Below are 19,625 nucleotides of genomic sequence, written 5' to 3' on the forward strand. Positions count from 1 at the left end.
TTTATGTTAATTAGAATGTATTTGACTACTGGTGGGATAAACTATCTGTATTGTAAATATTTTTGTTCAGTAATATTCCAAAGAGATGGTTTTCTCAACAAGAGTGACTGAAAAAAATCTCTCATCTTGTAGTTTATGAGAACAGGAAGGAATGAAGTATGCCAGGTATTCTGACAGGTGCCTCAACATACATCATCTCATTCAATCTCAGAACAATGCTTCTAACTATATGCTATTCCCTCCTTTTACAAATTATAAGTTGCCCAAGGTAACGTCAAACTGAGCCCTGCCTCTTGGGTAAACTTTTTTCCCGGATCTGTTAGAAAATCACCCATTTAGCACCCGAGGTAGTTTTTCCACTCTTTTAAATGAAGGTTGGAACTCAGTTTCTTGGTAAATTTTGCCAAGTTTCTTGAATCATCTCACAGGCTTTCTATACCTGGTCAACAAAACTGGAGCACTATGAAATATTTCCACTTTCCCCATAGAAACACGTTTGCTTGCCTGAGTTCTATGGAGACTGTCTCTTTTCCTCCATTTTGCTCACGTGAACACAGTTTATGTTATAGCTGGGAACTTAAGAACAAAAGCGTTGTTTCCTTAACTTTGTGTATCATGCCAATGTTAAGTCTTGCAATTTTTAATTTCACATATACATTTCTGAAGTAATCCATTGTGTGCATTAAATATCAAGGCTGTTCAACAATTTCTTGTTCAGTTCATTGTATTAACCCTATTTTAATTTTCTTTCTTTTTTAATGCATCAGTCTTTATTTACATTTTTAACCACAACACCGCTTTGGGTAGGTATGTATCTGCTCTTTCTCTATGGCAATACTTCATGGCTTTTTTAAAGATGATTCTCATTGGGTGTTCAAGGACATTAAACTAAAAGAGGAAGTTTCAATGACCATATCTTTTGGAGGGACTGTAAGTAGAGCAGGTACTTCACCTTGTGTGATCACCAACATTTGGATAATCTCAGAAGATACGGGTCCTCCCTCCAAAAAGTATACACAAATACAGCATTTAAAATAAGCTTTTAGGGCATTTTAGTCAGAGTTTCTGAAATTAATTCCATATTAACTACTATTTTTTTAAGGGGTGCATATTTACTTACACTCTTATCAATTTTCTTAATTTGAGGTATGTGACATCTATTCTAACCACCTCATTTAAAAAGATAAAAAACAGTTTTCATTGTTATTGTTTTTAAGAAGAGCTTTTTACACTTAACTAAACTTTAAAAGCTATGTGTTACACAAATTACTATTTAACTCTAAATATTTTTTAGTGCTAATAGAATTTTCTATATAATAGATTTTCCATTAAAAGATGAAGGTAAACTAGTTCATACATGTTTTTCTTAGATTTGGGAGATAGGAATTAAAAGGGGCTGTATACTTATCATTTATCTGGCATATAATATATAACATATTTTGCCATGTATAATGTGCACCCACATTTTTGGCCCAAACTTTCAGGGGAAAAAAACTTTCATTTTAATTTTTTAATTCAAATGTTTATTTAGGTACTTGTTTTTTGTATTTATGAAAGAATTATATTTTGAATTTATAAAGAAATTTTAGCATTTATTTTTTAGCATATTATGGTACAAGAAATTTTATGTAACAAATAATTACAAAACACAAGAACAGATACAAGGTACAAGAAATTTTATGTACTGGTAACAAATGTACGATATTTACACATCATAGAAGATCTTTGCAAATTTGTCCTCAGTTCAACGAAACTGATTATAGTATTCCAGGGCATTATTTTGTGTATGGATATTATTATTGATTTCTAGAGTTATACTTTTAACTCATAAGCACCAAAAAAAGAATTTAAAACACTTATATAGATACAGAATTAATACTACCCACGTATAATGTGCATCCTTATTTTTCCCTCACCAATTTGGGCAAAACAGTGCGTATTATACCAGTACAGGGCAAAACACGGTACTTTATCTTGCAAAACATTTTCCAATCCTGATTAGCATCTTGTTGCTTTGTAGGTATGGACCACAATCATTGGTGATTCTGATGTATATAATAGGGAGAACTGTAAGTACAGATTTGCAGATCATGGAGGTAAGTACTTTAGACATTGTGAATTATAATAATAATTTGGAAGCCACTTTTTATGTAATTTGGAGTTGCTAAAATTGAAAAATAATATGCTTATCTGAATTACTACATTCTGTGCTCCCACTGGTGCTACTATAACTGCATGAAGTGTTTTTTTCATTCTACCTTGCTTCTGAAATAGAGACTGTCCTTGTTTATGGACTGTTGGGCTTCATCCGTTCTTGTCTGAATTACTGCAGTAGACTCTGGCCCCGGCTCTGCCCCAGGCTGGATTGGCCCCCATCCTTTCTTCACATTGCTGCCGGCCACGGCCCTACTCCCAAAGCTCCAGTAACCTGTCATAGTTTTTAGGAAATTTAAAAATCTTTTGATTAGCCCATGAAGCCCTGCATAATCTGGCCCCTGCCTTACTTTCTAGCTTCATTTTTGCCTACCTCATCACCGCGTATCAGAGAGCAAGAGAGACAGACACCCCCAAACATTTTTCATCTAGTTGTACTCTACCACTTACAGATTTTCTGAAGTTATCATGCTGTTTTACATTTTCTAGATTTCAGAAAAATTTTACCTTGTATCTAGGGTGCCCTCTCTACCCGTCCTTGGCTAGATAATTCCTAATCGTCCTGTAAGTCCCTGATCTAACCATCTATTCTAGGATTTTTTATGAATTGATTTACACCCTCTCCTCCTCCATATTCCCAAATCATCCTATGAATATCTTTATCATAGCTCTTACCACATTATACTATAATCAGTGTGTAAATACGTCTACCCCATGAAGCTAAAATGAGCTCCCTGAGGAATGATACCATATTTTAATTATGTCTGTATTCTAGAACCTAACAGGGGGCTTGTTATTACTAGTTTCTGCTTTCCTCTGGGCTGACTTTCTTCTTAGTCAGGTTTTTCTCCACACGGAGGCAGCCATAGCTCCAGGCTTATGTGATCCTTAGCCCCCTCATTTGTAGAAGAAGGAATCCTTTCTCATCAGTTTCAAGTTCCAGCCCTGGAGGAAGGACTCTTTTTGGTCCTACTTGGGTCACATGTATGAATCACTGTGTCCAGGGGGAATGAAATACTCTGATTGGCCTAACCTGAGTCATGCACCCACATTTGGAGCCAGCTCCACCCAAACCACATGCACTGGGGTAGTTCTGGAAAGAAAGGGGATCTTATAACCATGAGGTAAATTGAGGAGCAAAAGCGAGTGTCTACAAAAAAGTCACACACACACACACACACACACACACACACACGAGTAAAATATAAATATAATCTCTCCACACCCAGTAGCATAGGTAGAATTAGAAAGATTTACAATACCAAACATTGGCAACGATGTGAAGCAACTGGAACTCCTCTTATCCTACCGATGGGAATGTCACACGGTACAACTACTTTGGAAAACAGGCAGAATTTAAAAATATTAATTAGACACATATGCCCAACCATTTCCACTTTTAGGTTTTTAGTCAAGATAAATGAAAACCTATATCTACAAAAAGACTTGTACGTGAATGTTCATAGCAGCTTTATTCATAGAAGCCCCAAACTGGAAACCATCTAAATGTCCATCAATAGGTGAATGGACAAGGAAAGTATAATATATCCACACAATTAAATACTATCCCACAATAAAAAAAAAAAGGGACAAGTTTGTGTAGCAACATAGATGACTCTCAAGATGATTATGCTGAGTAAAAGAAACCAGACACTTTCTAGGAAACACAAATTAATCTTTAGTGACAAAGGCAAATCAGTAGTTTCCTTGGACAGAGGGAGGGAGGCCCACAAAAGGGCATGGGTCATGGTAACTCGTGTGGGTGATGGAAATGAACTGTATTTTGATTGTGGCTATGGTTTTACAGGTGTATACAATGATTGAAACTCAACTTGTACACTTTATGTGGATATAGTTTATTGTACATAAATTTCATCTCAATAAAATTGATGCCAATTTTTAAAAAAATACACAAGTACAAATTAACCACAGCCTAGAACCATATTAATACAAAGAGAAAAGCCTTGTGTAAATAGAAAGGAAAATCAATTCCTCTGTCCCAGCAAGTAAACAAATAAATGCGTAGGTCATACAGGCCTGAAATTTGATCCTAAATGAAAAGAAGATAAGCAGTTTCATAGTTGTTTATTATGAGCAAGGGGAAGAACTGATAATTCCTGAAGGGTTATCTTTGTTTGGGTTTGGCCTGCCTGAGGCTGAGCTGTCGGGGACCTGATTGATTAGGGATTCTCTGGACGAGAAAGTAAAGGGCACACCCAGCAATACTGGAGAAAGTAAAGGGCACACCCTGCAATGCTGGAACGAAAGAGCCTAGAATCAAGACTGAGTTTGTGTTGTATCTTCTAAAGCGCATCCATTCATCTTTGATCTACAGAACCCAGTAAAATTTTGTTGTTGTTGTTTAATGAACGAATGAAGGTTGTATAAATGTAGCAGTCCTCAAAGTTCCAAAACTCTGTAGTCACCAATACTTTATTTAAAAAAAAAAAATGCAAAAGTTGCAAAAGTGGATATAGCAGTGATTACATTTTTGCAATTTTGAAAACAACTAAATTAGCTGTTATGAATATCCTTGTCAAAAACCTACTAATGCCCAACAGTCCTACTATAATTTAGTTGACATGATAATACAGAACACAATTACTAAAAAGCAAATGAAAAGAAAGCACAGTTTCCATACACAAAGAGAAAGGGCTTGTGTAAACAGAAAGGAAAATCAATTCCTCTGTCCCAGCAAGTAAACAAATAAATGCGTAGGTCATACAGGCTTATGTGATCCTTGGCCCCCTCATTGCTTCTCTCTTTGCAAAGAAGCCCCCTCTTTGCTTCTCTTGCTCTTGTCTTTATACTCCACCCTGCTGGAGCCTGACCTCCGTCTCAGGCACACATGAAGCCCGGTAGACCCTGACTCCCCTCCCACCCAGGGCAGGTACACAATCATATGGGGCTGTGGGCATTTGGCTCCCACTGCCTGGCAGGTGTGGACAGGAGTGGGAGTGGGTGGGAGGTTTGTTTCTGGTTCCTTAACCTACTTTTTCCTAGAACCTGCCTTTTCGTTTACATTGTAATTAGCCTCGATAGCCCTATTACTACTCAATTTCAAATGCATTAGAAATGTCCTTTAAGGTGACATTTTGTGAGTTGGTATGCAAATATTGTCATCTCACATGTTAAGCTCTAATTCATTGATGGAGAAACGGACTTCTGGAGTATAACTAAATAGTCGGTGGGGGTCTGGTTTGTACATAATATTGCAGCGTATGTTCTCATAACTGAATACTTGACTTCACTCAATGAAGGAATTTAGCCAGTGGACAAATCCACTACTTAAATATTCTTCAATAAAGGATAACATTTGTAAAGACATAGATGTTATGTGTCAGTTTGAGTTTGGAAGTTGCAAAGTTTGTTTTGAGATAAAAGATCTCATTGTATCTCTGTCCACAAATCTTGTGTAATATCCAGTATGCATTCAGTAAATCTTTATTGAGCTCCTACTATGTGCTTGGGGAATAGAGCAGTGAATAAAGTAGATGAAGTTCCCACATCATGGATCTTCTAGTCTGCATCTGATTCTTCAGATGTAGGTGGTCTTGATAGTTTTCTCTGTCATATTCTCTCCAGGAACACACAATCCAGGGGTACACATTTCTACCCATTCCAGCTGTCATTGGCCATTTGTAAAATCATGTTGCGACTTAGCATAAACTTGGTCTTATTTTGTCTAAATGAGAAGATAGATCGCCCTGATCATCTCTTTGTCCTTTCAGCTGCAGCAGTTTTTCAGTGCCATGTTGGAAGAACACCAGAGGCTTACAATTCAAGCCAAATTACAGACAATGAAGAACGAAAATTTGAAAATCAGAAACCGAAATGCCAGGATAGCTGCATGGCTATGGAAAAACACATAATTTTGTGTCCACTCCCCTTGCATATTAGAATGTAGTTTGCTCACAGTTTTGTCTTCCAATATGTTGTGAGTCTAGAAAACCCCATGTTTTGTTATTTGTATTTCAGTCACATTTACTACTCAAAGTCCTGCTCTTCCCATGTTGCCACATTGGCACTGACACTCAGTGATTGCTGAGGATTTTGCCAACACTGCTGTATTTCTGCGGACGATTTCACTTCAACTTGGGCTATAAAACCATAGAATTTACTTTAATTGCCTTGTAGAAACAAATTTACCTTAGAAAGTTTTGTTTATTCTGTTGTGAAGGCCAGTGGGATATTAAATCATTGACCAAATGAGCACATTCTTTTCTGAGGGAAATACAGATTTGCAATACTCTAGGGTTTATTAGTTCAATATTTAAAAGCATAATGAGCAAATAAAACAACAGTGTGAAGAAACAGAGACCAGAAAAATAATATTCGTAGGAGTCCCTAAGCTGCCTTTAGGATTGCCGTCGTGGAGGACAGAATGGAGAGGGAGGCTTTGCCCTGAACCAGAGTGTGTGAATTTACCTGTGGGATGGACACTCTTTCAGCCAAAGTTTATGAGCAGAAATAATGATGTCAATGGACAACAGCAATTATGAGTTAATCTTCAGCACAAAAGGAGATCGTCAAATAAAGAGCAATGGAACTACAAGGCTCACCCGAGCACAATCTTTACAGCTTTGCACTCGGGGTTAAGTTTGAAATATGGTTTCATTTGGCCAAATTGAACCTACTTGTAGTTTGGACAACTTGAAACACTTTCATCGGTCACAAAGTATGGAATTAGCTTAGTTTTCTTACCCCTGATTAAATCAGGACAGCTAAGACAAATCATCCTACTCTAGAGTTTGTGTATATATGATTTCATTGTTAATTTTGATGTTGATTTTGTAGACTGGGGGTAAAACTACACATCTCCTATCTACCTCAGAGTGATATTGTAAAGATTAAGGAATATGTCAATTAAAAGTCTTTAAATATGTTATCTAAGCCCAAAGCAATGTGATCTAAGGTTTTTCTCTCTATTTCTTGCAAAAGTTAACATAGCCACAAATTAAAATGCAAAACAAAAGTTCACTTTCATGTTTGCTTCATAAGAGATGCTCCCTGAGTGGGCGTGGGAGGCTGAGACTTGGGCCTGAGGACAAAACAAAGCACAGTCTACTCAGACTTGACCATGGGTCATAGGTCAGAAAGGTGTTTCTTTAAATTGAGACATTTTAAATTTAAGCAGTGAATATCTCCATGTCTTCAAATTGTTACATATGAGATCTCTTCCTGTGTTTTCTTAAACATTCTTTCTATATTTCCCATATTTCCTCTGATTATCAATCTCATCTTTGCATAACCACGTCACATGGACTCTCGATGGCTTTTTTCTGCATCTTCTTCCTCTCACTTCCACCTCCTCCCTTCCTCCCTCGGACTCCCCTGTCTTCCGTTCCCATTTCCAGTGATCTCTGCCTAGTGGTCCACATACTCTGTCCTTGGTCTTCCTACCCTACAGTGTTCTTGTTCCTCCAAGGGCAGTGAGAGGCTGACAGCTGGGGCCCGAGTGGGCTCTGGAGCCTATTCCCGCATGATGCCACGCACGGCCTGATCCCACCAAGAAGCACACAGGCAGAGGTCTCCAGACCAGCTATTGAAAATGGAAGTCCCCTTATATCTTAGCTTCTGTAGTGAGTAAACAGTACTGAAAGTGTATCCAAATGAGATGCTCAAATACTTGGTTAATAGTCCTTCCTCTAAATAGGAAGAAGAATGTTGAATCATGTACATTTTTTCTGACTTGGATGAAGCCAGTTACTCCAGATAAGCATACATTTTATCATATTGTACCTTATGCTTAGTATAAAAAGAATTATTGACTGAGTATTGTGATAGCAATAAGTCGGAATGATACTAAGGCAGATTTGTCTAAATGGTATAAACACTTTATTAACTAATAAACCAGCTTATTATCTATTAGCACTCCAGTATAAAACAATTTCTCTGACCCATCCAGTTTACTTTATACTATTTGTCCTAAGAAGAGTTAACAAGATGTACAGTGTATTCATGATTTCTTTCAATTTGGTAATTAGAAATTAGTATTTTCTTCACAATGTTATGCTTCTTTCCCGGTCAAACCCATCAGTGACGTTCCACTGCTGATTTTAACTGAAAGAATAAATGCCCTGAAGATTCTTGAAGATTTTGAACATTCAAAATCCTCTGTAATTTAGAGCCCTGGGGCCAATCTGTTTCTACAGGAGTTTATTCTGAGAAACAAATGAAGAAGCAAAATAAGATGAGATTTAAAAGGGAGCTCTACTAGTTTACTTTTCCTGTTTGTCCGAATAAATGCAGACTTTTTTTTCCCATGCAAACTAAGCAGGCTTAAGATGTCCAAAGCAAAGTCTTAAGGGGGCTTACAATAAATATAACTGCCTCCCCCACACACAAAGAATTATGTAGCATAGTAAATAGCGTTGAAAACACACATCATTGCCTCCAGCTCGATCTTCTCTCTAATTCAGCAAAGATGTTCTTTACAATAGACATATTGAGGAGTTATATGGACTCTTCCTCTTCCCTTCATTTCATAAACAAGTCAGTTCCAGTTGTGAGGCAAAGCAAGGCAGGTTTCTACACCAGTGGGAGCCAAGGGGGAGCTGTGGTGGCCCATATCCTGGAATGGAGTGTAAGACCTTGAGTGGGGTGAAGAGGGAGTCCACACAATGGGAGAAGCTGGGCACAGGATGTCAGAGCCCAAGAAGAGTGAATCAAATGACCAAACTTACAGGGAGGGGCCTTATGTCATGGAGAGTCGGAGCCAAACAGGGTAAGGAGGACATCTATGCAGGGGGTCCACGAGCATGGGTAGTCAAAGCCCAAACAGGATAAGAATGGGAGGTCCAAGTCCTAGTGGGTGAAGAGGAGGTCCAGACCAGGGGTGGGGTGACCAGCATGAAGTATCAGAGTCTGAGGAGGGCATCCACATGGGGTGGGGGAGAGGCAGAAATAGGAGCTTGGTTACCACAGGGTATGGAGCAATACGAAAATATACTGATAATAATAGAATCCAGATTTCTCACTGTTGGAGAAGGGAGTTGCAGATATTCAAAAGGGAAAAACTAGAATGAACCTTTTGCTGTAAAAATTGAAATTGGAGGTATTGATGTGAATGGTTCTCACAGTTCTCAATACATGGATAGATTTATACATATAGATGTAAATGTGTTTGTAGACATACCTTGCTCTTTGTCGCTCATACTCTATATCTATCTGTATCTGTATCTATATAATCTATATCTATATATGTTACAGACATGGATATGAATGCAGATGCAGACCCTAGGTTTCAGCTGAGAGGGTCTGGGAGCAGCGATGTGCTAATAATGAGCACAGCTAGTGTCCAGATCTTGCTTTCTAAATGCCATGCTCTGCTAAAAGAACCAGGGCTCCTTGAAGAAATGGCTGACTTCAGGGCTGGGCCAGGAAAGGGACAATTTGAAGTGGAACATCTTTTTGTACCAAAAGACAAGGAATTGTTCAAAGAATGATGGGGGACATATCACAGAGTACAAAAGCCAGTTTGAAGGGATCTCCATTAATCAAATCTGGGGAAATTTGAGCATCATAACATATAAAGACAGTAATGGAATAAAATAGGGATTCATGAATCTCCTTATATGTCTAAATAATGAAGAAATTGAAATTCTGATGGAATTTCAAGGAAAAGGAGATCAACATACCTGCCAAGTAATTTCCCTCAAAATACTGATAAATCCCAAAAGGAAAGTGAGTCATTTACAGTGGAAAAGCCTGGCAGACATCGCCTTAACCAATAGATTCCTGTGAACTTCATCACAGTGGGATAAATAAAAAATTTTGTTCCATTTAGTAAGATGAAATGACAAAAATACAAAATCACTTTTGTTATGTTCCTGAAAACTTTGCATCAGATGAATATAATGAGGAAACATCAGACAAACTCAAACTGAGGTTCATGCCACAAAATACTCTTCAAAAGTGTCAATGTCATGAAAGTCAAGGAAAGATGGAGGATTGTTTTACACTGAAGGAGACTGAAGATACGTGACAAAGTATAACATGTGGTCTGAACAGAATCCTTTTGCTATAAAGGACACTATTGGGACAATTGGAATCATTTGAACGGAGCCTGAGGATTAGATACTAGAAATATATCAGGGTTAATTTTCCAACTTTGATGGTTATGTTGTAGTATTTACATAGAAAAAAATCCCTGGTTATAGGAAATATACATCAAGGGGAGAATGGGGCATCAGGTGATAGCTTGCTGTTAATGATTCAGGAAAAAATATTTTTACTGTAATTCCAAGTATTCTATAAATTTGTGATCAAATAAATTTAAAAATAAGTAAAGTAGTTATTTTTTATTAGAACAGCAATGCATTTTTCTTTCAAACCATTTTTTCTTTCAACCTTGGTAATGGCCATAGTTGCAGTCCTGAAGTTATCTATTAGACATTTCAATAAGCACAAAGTGAAAATACAAGTTGTCCCAAAAGAGTTAATGTCTTCTTTTAGCAAATATTTTCCATCTTAAAACACAGGGAATAAAAAAATTAAAAGTTTATTACTCAAAATAACAAAACTATATAAATATAAAATATAATCCCATTCATTTATTTTAGCTTTTACTTCCCTTGCCTTTGAGGTCAAATTCATAAAATCCTTTTTGATCCAAGGTCTATAAGTTTAGTACCTATGTTCTCTTCTATGCAGTTTATTGTTTCAGGTCTTATGTTTAGGTCTTTCACCCATTTTGAGTTAATTTTAGTACACGGTGACAGATAGCACGTGGCTTTCCAATTCTTCCAGCACCATTTATTGAAGAGGCTGTGTAACTTTGCTAATAATTGTCACCCCAATAAACTTTAATTAAAAATAATAAAATTAAATGTAAACATTAAATTTTCACATAGTTTATTTTGAAACTTGTATGTAAGTTTGTAGTATTTATGCTTCTGAAATTATTAAAACTTAAAACTGAACTAAGTCTTTTGAAAAAAAGCATATATATGAAAGTAAATTTGAAGTCACTATGGCAACTTGACTTAATCTTTAATCTATGCACAGTAGTCCCTAAATAATATATTGCCATTTCACACAACTAGTGATAAATGATATAAAAATCTAGAAGTTGTATAGTATATAATACATGCTATATATCTATGTATTCTTTATTCTTAAGTACCTCTATTTTAATTTAATAAAAACTCTGCTAGGTACATATACCAGCTCCTTTCATTTCTTCCCTCATTGGAGAAAATCTAACCAGATGAATAAAAACTATTTTGACTTGAGTGCTGTAAAATTCTAAATGGGATTTAGAGGTATCAAATGAAAAATACAAATAGAGACTTCTGCTCTATTTAAAAAAATTAATATCCTTGGATCAGGATTTTTAAAATACTAAATTGCAGGCATTTTTATAGAAACTTTTCCTATGCAAGCTGTATCCTTAAAAAGTATAATTTATTTTGTTTGCTAAATGTTTACTTTGTGAGAAAAGCCTATCTGTGTATGTATGTGTACGTATAACCCAGTATATGTGTGTGTTTGCATAAATAGTATGTGTGTGAACACCTGCCTGTCCTACGCTGAACTGCACATTGATTGTTTTGATTGCCATGGAAAAGAAATAGCAAGATATATATTAAGTGGGACAAACCAAAAGCATCCTTTCTCTTATAATGCCAAGCTGCTAAAAGTGGGCTATCTTGATGAGTCATGGATCCTGGGGATTCATAGACACATATCAGAAGAGTAAAGGGGTGCTAAGCATGGGGTTTGCAGGAGTTTTGTCTTTTTTATCCTCAGTGCAATGATTACTCTATCCTTTAGAATGGCCCTTCAATCTTAGCATATTTTAGTTGGGGTCAACACAGTCTCTTAAGTCTCATCAGTTTCTAGGAACCTGAGCAATCCTTAGTGATGTCAGAGGTCTCATGCCTCACTTAGGAAATTGTCCAAGGAATGCTCCATAACAGAAAACAAATATGTTTCCTTTCAGAAAGTGTTTTTTGGACTTACCAATAGTGAGGAAAAGGCCTTCTTAACCATTAACACCAGATGGTGGGTTCAGTATTTATGAGCTCTTGTGAGAGGTAAGTAGGATGAGAGTAATTATTTCTTCATAAGGTTGATGTTCTCTCTCATCTCCCTTCAACATACGAGTACTGCAAATTTTAGAAAAAAAATATAGTCATTTTATAAATAAGTTCAGAGAGAAGTATGACCTATCCAACGCAAAATAGCACAATTGATTAGAGAGGAGATGTGGTCAGTAGGAAAACATTACTATCTACTGAGTGCTCTCCACATATGATACACTGAGCTGTGTGTTATATACACTTTATCTCATCCTCAAGATAACCCTATGAGGCTGTGTATTCATTACGGTCCAGTCAGAAAAACAGAAACCAAAACCATTTTTGTTTGTTTGTTTTATCAAAGAGATTTTTATGTTAGGGATTTGTTTAACAGCTACTAGAGAAGTGAAAAAGCAAAAGAAGACCCCTAAGTTATATAGTACAGGAAGTAGTTCTCTCCCTTAGGGCAGGAGAATAAAGGGCAAAGATTGGAGTTACTAGAATGTAGAAGCTCGAACTAGAAAGTACAAGATTTTCTGTTTTGTTTGAGTCCACCCACATGTCCTTATTCCAAATCTCAGGGTCTCACTCCTTTCCCATCAATGCCCTAATCTCACAGTAGAGACTCGGCAAGGCCATGAATTCAACTTGTATTGTAATGACGCATCCTGCAGAACAACAACTACAAGAATTGAGAGATTCTTTTAGACTGCCTTTGAAGTTTTCTGGTTCTCTGTGACTTGAGCTGATCATTTTCTTCCTGTAATCATCCAGCGCATTCAGAAATAGCCATCCTATTCCATATCCTTGCAGTCTCAGTGGTTAAACACAGTAGCCACTGGGTCCCCAAAGCCACTTGCTTCAGGAGGCACTTCATGGTAATCAATCACAGGTGATCACGTGATTCATCGTGGTGGCACTAAGGGTCAGCGCTGTGTTCAAGGACAGGCCAGGATCAGAATTCCACCTTGAGAGTCTATTTCCTGGGAGTTCGCTGGGATCAGTCAGGGTCCAGCCAGGAAAACAGAAACCAGATCAGCTTTTTTTGACTAAGAACTTATTATAAGGAATTGGTATATAAGGACGTGAAAAGTCAAGAGTAACATTGAGGTAACACCAAGATAGGAACTGCAAGAAATAGCCAGCACTCCTAGGGCAGGGGCAACAAAGGGAAGGGGTGGGGTCATTTAGAACCAAGAAGCTGATGTTGGTGCCTCAGGAGCCCAGAAAAAGGGTCCGGCAGAGCTGGAACCAGACCTTGAGGAGGGGATGGGCTTGGCTGGTGCGGATGCCCAGGAACTCAGATTCCGGCCCCCTTCCAGCTGGGCCCGGAGCTCTGAGGAGGTGGCTCAAGGTGCTGGTGTCCGTGAGGGAACGTCCTAAGCAACGTCTGGGAAACTGGCGGGGATGAATTCTGGGAACTGGAATCCCACAGCCACACCACAGTTAGGAGTTAGAATGATGCTGCCAGAAACCGGAAGCCAACAGGAAGGAGCGCGCCCCTGGTCGCCCCTGCAGCCTCCCGCGTCCCTCAGCGCCCCCCGTCGGCTGAGTGGGCAAAGCGGAAATGCCGTTTGCAGAGTCCCGGCCCTAGCGTCACACAGCGGAAAATAAAAAGGGATTTGGAACCCAGAGCGTGGCTTAATAACCAACCCAGGTCAGTATGATTGTCCTGATTTTTACACAAGGCGAAACAGAGGCGTAGGGCCACAGTGCTGGCCTAGGCGGAAGCTGGAATGTAAGACCCACTCTGTTTACTGCTGAACCCCATTGACTTCGGGTTTTTCTTTTACCTGTGAACTTCGGACGTGACTAAGATACCTTTATATACTGAGAAACCTCATCTGAAAGTTTTTTAATCCACACACATCTACTGTGGACCAGAAATATCCGGTGTCAAGTAGGCAGCTATTGAAAATAAGAGGCAGTGTTTCACGTATGTAGATGTGGCCATTCCAAACAAAATTTTATGAGAATAATTTTTAAAAGAGTTAAAGTTGGACTTGTGTTGAAAAGAAACTTTAGTAAATGCGTTTAAATAGATTGTTGCATCTACTTTGCAAACAGTATTTAGACCGATTTTTTACAGGATTGCAAAATTCTTAAATAGCTTCACGTTGTTCAATCACCATTTGTATGCTTTATAATTGCATTTAAAAATTATAGGCTATACAGTAAGTACAGCCTGAGGACATTTTGTTAATATCAATAAACTTTATTGATATAAATAAACCCCAAGAATATGTTTATATTACTAATGAGAGCCAGCTTTAACTAAAATGCAGAGTTCCTACAGTTTTCATAAACCCCCATTAAAAAGGATTGAGGTGAATCCAAAGTTTAAAATATAAAAATTTAATTCAATATAAATTCTAAATGCTCTATGTCAATTTTGTGAAAAATGTTAGAATCAAATATATTGATGCTTTTTTTAATGTCCTTATTGAATTGTCCTTTAAAAGCAATTAATGATTTTTGTTTTTGCTTTTTATATAGTTTTCCATTTCAAATGGGAAACTCTCCTTCTCTGAGTATCCCTTTTCTCAGTAGTAAAGTGAAAGTATTATACTGCATTAGTGGTTTTGTCTAGGGCTCCTTGGAAGTATTTTATGAATTCCATAGATGGTAAGTATAGCAAATTCTTGATTATGTCAGCCACCAAGGGACTAGGGGTGGGAGATTTGGACAAAAAGAAGGCCCTGCATGGCTCTTGACCCCAGCCTCCACTTCAATTAGAATATCTCCTGTTTTGTTGCTTTTATATATTGGGATTTATGTAGAGAAAAATCTACAAACAATATTTGAAAACTGATGGACATTATGATCTCCAAAGCCCTTTCCTGCTGCAACATCACATTGACGTCTAGTGTATCCATTCCTTCAGATTCTTCTACACAAATCACCTTGCTCTGTAGCCTCTGTAGGGCCTTCACATCCCATCTTCAGAGGCCCCTTACTTCCCTCTGAAATGACTCACCCTGGACTGCAGAAGAGGTCAAATAAATTATATTTAATAGACATGAAAATTCTGGAGCCAGTGACCATTTTGACTGATCCTTGGTCACTAAGAAACGTGCGCTCCACGTGTCATTCTTGAAGTAGTGTTAGTTTAAAATCTGTTTTAATTCTGGATTAGGGTTTTTGCACCATCTGCTGGACATATTTATTTTGTACATACTATGAGAGAACTAGACTTTTATTCTCAAGTATCTTTTAAATTCTATACTAATAAAATATTTACTAATACTCTTTAAAAAATTGTACAGTAGATGTTTACTATAGGAAATGTGTAAATGTAGGAAATAATAAAGGATAAGACAATAATCCAGAGATACCTACCATTAAGATCTAATGTTATCGCTTCCCATGTACAGAAGAATATATTATCTTTCAGTTTTGGTTTGTACTTTTTTTTTTAAACACAGATTTGAGATCAGTGCTATGGAGATTTAGGTTGTCGCAGTAGCAAAAGGAGAGGAAACATTGTATACTCTTAGATCTGAGATTCATGTGAGGACCTGCTCTTAGTCCTTATTGTGTGTGTGAATCTTAAGCTTTGCTTTGCCTATTATGCCCTAAATTAACAGGGCAGGGTGGGAGTAGAGGTAGGGTTGAGAGAATGGGTTAGACCCTGGAAAAAGTGCCTTATATTGCTCAGATTCACGGAAATAGATGCCCAAGTTACTGTTTCCAGTGAAACGTGGCATCATTCCTTTTTGTGAGTGGATATGTATTCAGCACCAATGTGCTACTTTCTGCAACATGTACTACAGAATGAAGAAGTCTTATAGATGCTGTGTTGAAGTGAGAGACGTCCAGGGGGGGAGACAAGTGTATAAATAACTGCAGTAGAAGCTTGGAAACATAGAAACGGGGGTGCTTATCCTGACTGGGCTACAGGGAGGGTTTCACAGTGGCAATTTTTGAAGCACACTGTGAGGAAAGCATAAGTGGGTCCTGGAGTTGGGAACATTCCTGGCATTTAGTTTCAGATTAATGGAGGGGATTCAATGACAACAAGGCTGGGAAGACAGACTTAGGTCATGTCATGGAAGGCCTGGATATCATCCTAAGGTTCACAAAGCACCAGAAAGGTTTTGGAGGAGGAAAGTGACGCAACGCAACAGGATTTTAGGAGGATATAACTGTGGTAGTGGTGTGTGAAGATGTGGACTGAAGGCAGAGAAACCAGGTTAGGGGCCATAGCTGACCTGGAAAATACGGGGCGGGGGGGTGGGTGAAACAGATGAAAATTCATTATTCAGTGCACCTAGGAAACAGCACAATTGGAAACCACAGTCCATGAATAATTACTGCTAACTAAAGTAAAATTTGGACCCAATTGTGAAAGAAATCTGAGAGCAAACATATGGTCCTGTGGATCTTTAACAATATGCAGAGCCTTCCAAAATTAAGTTGCATACCCTGAGCGGTGAAACCGGAAATGCTTTCCTTGGAACTGCACACCCCAGACAGGCTAACAGCGCATCCTTGGGGCCTGAGAGACATCTTGGAGTGTTAGAGAAAATGGAGCAGAATGGGGAAATGTACAGACAAGTCACTCATGCTGTTGGAGGGGTGGGGTAGCCCTGCAGGTCATGAAGACAATGACCTGCAGGGCTGAGTGCCAACTACCATCAAGAGGGTAGTTGGCACTCAGCCCTGCAGGTCATCGTCTTCATCAGTTAACTGACCAGGGACATTCCAGGCTTAATGGTAAGTCAGGGGCACATGTGAGCCTGGGCTAGAGGCTTATGCCCAGAGCAGGGGATTGGTGGGAAAATTTCCAAGTGAACATACCTCTACTTGCTCTCCCAGGTCACCCCCCCCCCCCCAGTCCCTCTTCCCACTATCATTCCACAAATAGCTGTCCCAGAAACAATGGCTTCCATGTAAAGATCACAGATAATCAGAAAGGATCAGAAAAGGACCTCTGCAAAGGCACTAGGAAAAACAACAACAAATAACTGTTAAAGAATACATAGCAGAACAAATACACTATAAAGCAGAAGAAAATATGAACACACTTCTCCATGAAATAAAAAAATTTTGAAAATATTTCTTCTTTGAAATGAGATCACATCAGAAATAGGACTTAAAAGAGATACGAGTTAAAAAAGAGAGAAGATGAAAAGTAAAGTGGCCTGGCAGAGACAGACAAAATGAGGTTTATATCCGCAAATCCTTATATTGGGGGGGCGGGGAAGGACTGAAAACTAATGTTAATAACATTAACATATACCTAAATAGAAGGGCATGAAATAGAAAACAAAAATTCAAGAAGGAAGGAGGATGGAAGAAGGAAGGAAGAGAGGAAGGGAAGAGGGGAGGAGAGAAAAAAAAAGGAGGGAGGAAAGCTAGTTTTTCTTTGATAAGATGAGAAATCTGAGAGAGAAAACACAAATAATATTAGGAATAAAAAGGGAGACATAACTCTGGGTGCTGCAGCCATAGAAGGAAACATGATGATATTATGAACAAATTTATGTCATTAAGTTTGAAAACTTGGAAGAAATGGTTAAGGTCCTAGCAAGATGTAATTTATCAAAACTGTCTCAAGAGGAAAAAAATTCCTCTAGATTCTCATTTGGAATCTGCTTTCTTAAGAATTAAATGTGTGTATCTTTCTTCCTATCAACAAAGACATTTTCACAATATCATTTTAATGGCTCCATTGTATTCTATAATTTTGTTTGATAATTAAGTTGTTAAATTTTACTCTCTTAACCTAGCAACTCTATAATCTAGCAATTAATACAAGATGCTAAATTTTTGCAAAGAGCTTTCTCTTTTCTTAGAAATTCCCCAAAGAGGAATTGCAGGGGCAAAGATGCCTACTTTAAAGCTTTTGTTACACAATGGCTATCATTTTATTTTTAAGGCACGGTGGGAAGGCATTCCTGGAAGAGAGACTAACAGGAACAAAATTAGGTACAGCAAATACAAAATGTGGCCTGAGAATGGGAAGTAGTCCATGAAGTAGTAAGCGTACTATGACATTAGTAAATCAAATTAGTAGAGCAATATTAACATAATAATTATGCTAATAGTAATGTCAAATATTAGTAAATATATAGCAATTATAGTAAATAGTAAGTATAACAGTACTAATAGTAAAACAATTTAATCCTTTTAAAAACTGTTCACCTACACATCATATATACATATACTGATCTCTGCTCAGGTTCGAAATGGTATAAAACCATCTTAATGGTTTTTCAAAATGGAGTTGCTAGAAGTCCTGAAATTGCATAACTCTGCTTACTGTCTTCTGTCTTGCCATATTTTATCTGCCTGCCAGCCTCTCCATTTTTGTCATTGGGAATGACATTTATTAGAGTTTCTTTTTTTCTTTTTTTTTTTAAATTTATTGGGATGACAATTGTTAGTAAAACTACATAGATTTCAGGTGTATAATTCTGTATTACATCATCTGTAAATCCCTTTGTGTGTTCACCACCCGGAGTCAGTTGTCCTTCCATCACCATATATTTGATCCCTGTTACCCTCATCTCCCACTCCCCACCCCCCTTACCCTAGAGTTTCCATAAACACACAGATGCTATTGCAGTACACTTGGGGTTCAGCTTTATTGTAGCCTGAACAACCCCTCCCCTACACCCTTAGAAGGTAGACTTCTAAATATGTAGACTTCCCCTATGCAAAGCTCTTGCTCAGAGCAGCTCCATCCACCTAGAATGCCCTTCGCATTTCCTATCTCCCTGTATTTGTTTATTTTTCAAGATTAACTCAATCGGCAGCTCTTCTTGGGGGCCTTTCCTCCTCAGGGAAAGCCACCAGTTCCTCCACTCTCACTACGGGCCCTGGCAGTGTCCTGAGCACTTGTGCTGCACATCTTGTGTTTGTTTGATTACACATCTCCTACTAGATTTGCGAGCTCTTTAAAGAACTCCTATTTGCCTTTTAATCTTTCACACAGTGCCTGACTGATAAGAGGCGTTTAGTCAGTGCTTGCTGAGTGAGTGATTCAGAGTCCTGATGATAGACACACTTGAGTGCCTGCAATGATGGGACCACCGATCCTGGCTCAGGGTCCCAGTTCATTCATATCTGGACCTCCATGGTGTTTCCCACTAGGAAGTCTGCCTTGTCCAAAGTACAGCTCTTACAGTTTCACAGTGTAACCGTACCTGCTATTTTCATGTAATAATATATTTAGAAATAATATATTCAGAAATAATATTTATCACTTCATAGAGAGCTTCCTTATTCTATTTCCATAGCTGCATAGTACTCCATGTTTATGGCACATGTGAATGTACTATAGTTTATTCAACTACTTCCCTATGTATGGGCATTCCAATATTTTGCAATTATAAACAACACTACAACAAATAAGTTTATGAGTTGTGCTACCTTTAAGTATAGTGCATATTACAAATTAATGTATAGATAACTATAAACTGATAAGTTAATGCAACTCAT

At 37.9% G+C, this 19,625-nt stretch overlaps 1 protein-coding gene across 4 annotated transcripts in view; it reads left to right on the forward strand.

The window, feature by feature from the left end:
- LVRN (laeverin) overlaps nt 1-7,134 on the forward strand; it is a 55,295-nt gene extending 48,161 nt beyond the window's left edge. For 2 of the 4 annotated variants that reach the window (XM_019727837.3, XM_019727838.3), the window contains exons 19-20: nt 2,021-2,096; nt 5,886-7,134. In XM_019727837.3, coding sequence (XP_019583396.3) covers nt 2,021-2,096; nt 5,886-6,061 — 252 coding nt within the window. In that variant the 3' untranslated portion in view covers nt 6,062-7,134. Of the gene's footprint in view, nt 1-767; nt 2,157-5,885 lie in introns of those variants that run through there. The other 2 variants (XM_088796675.1, XM_088796674.1) reach the window with 2 other exon arrangements.
- The last annotated feature ends 12,491 nt before the right edge of the window (nt 7,135-19,625 follow it).

The sequence above is a fragment of the Rhinolophus sinicus genome, chromosome 3 (genome assembly GCF_057876585.1).
Source record: "Rhinolophus sinicus isolate RSI-liver-muscle chromosome 3, RSI-T2T, whole genome shotgun sequence".
NCBI classification, from domain to species: domain Eukaryota; kingdom Metazoa; phylum Chordata; class Mammalia; order Chiroptera; family Rhinolophidae; genus Rhinolophus; species Rhinolophus sinicus.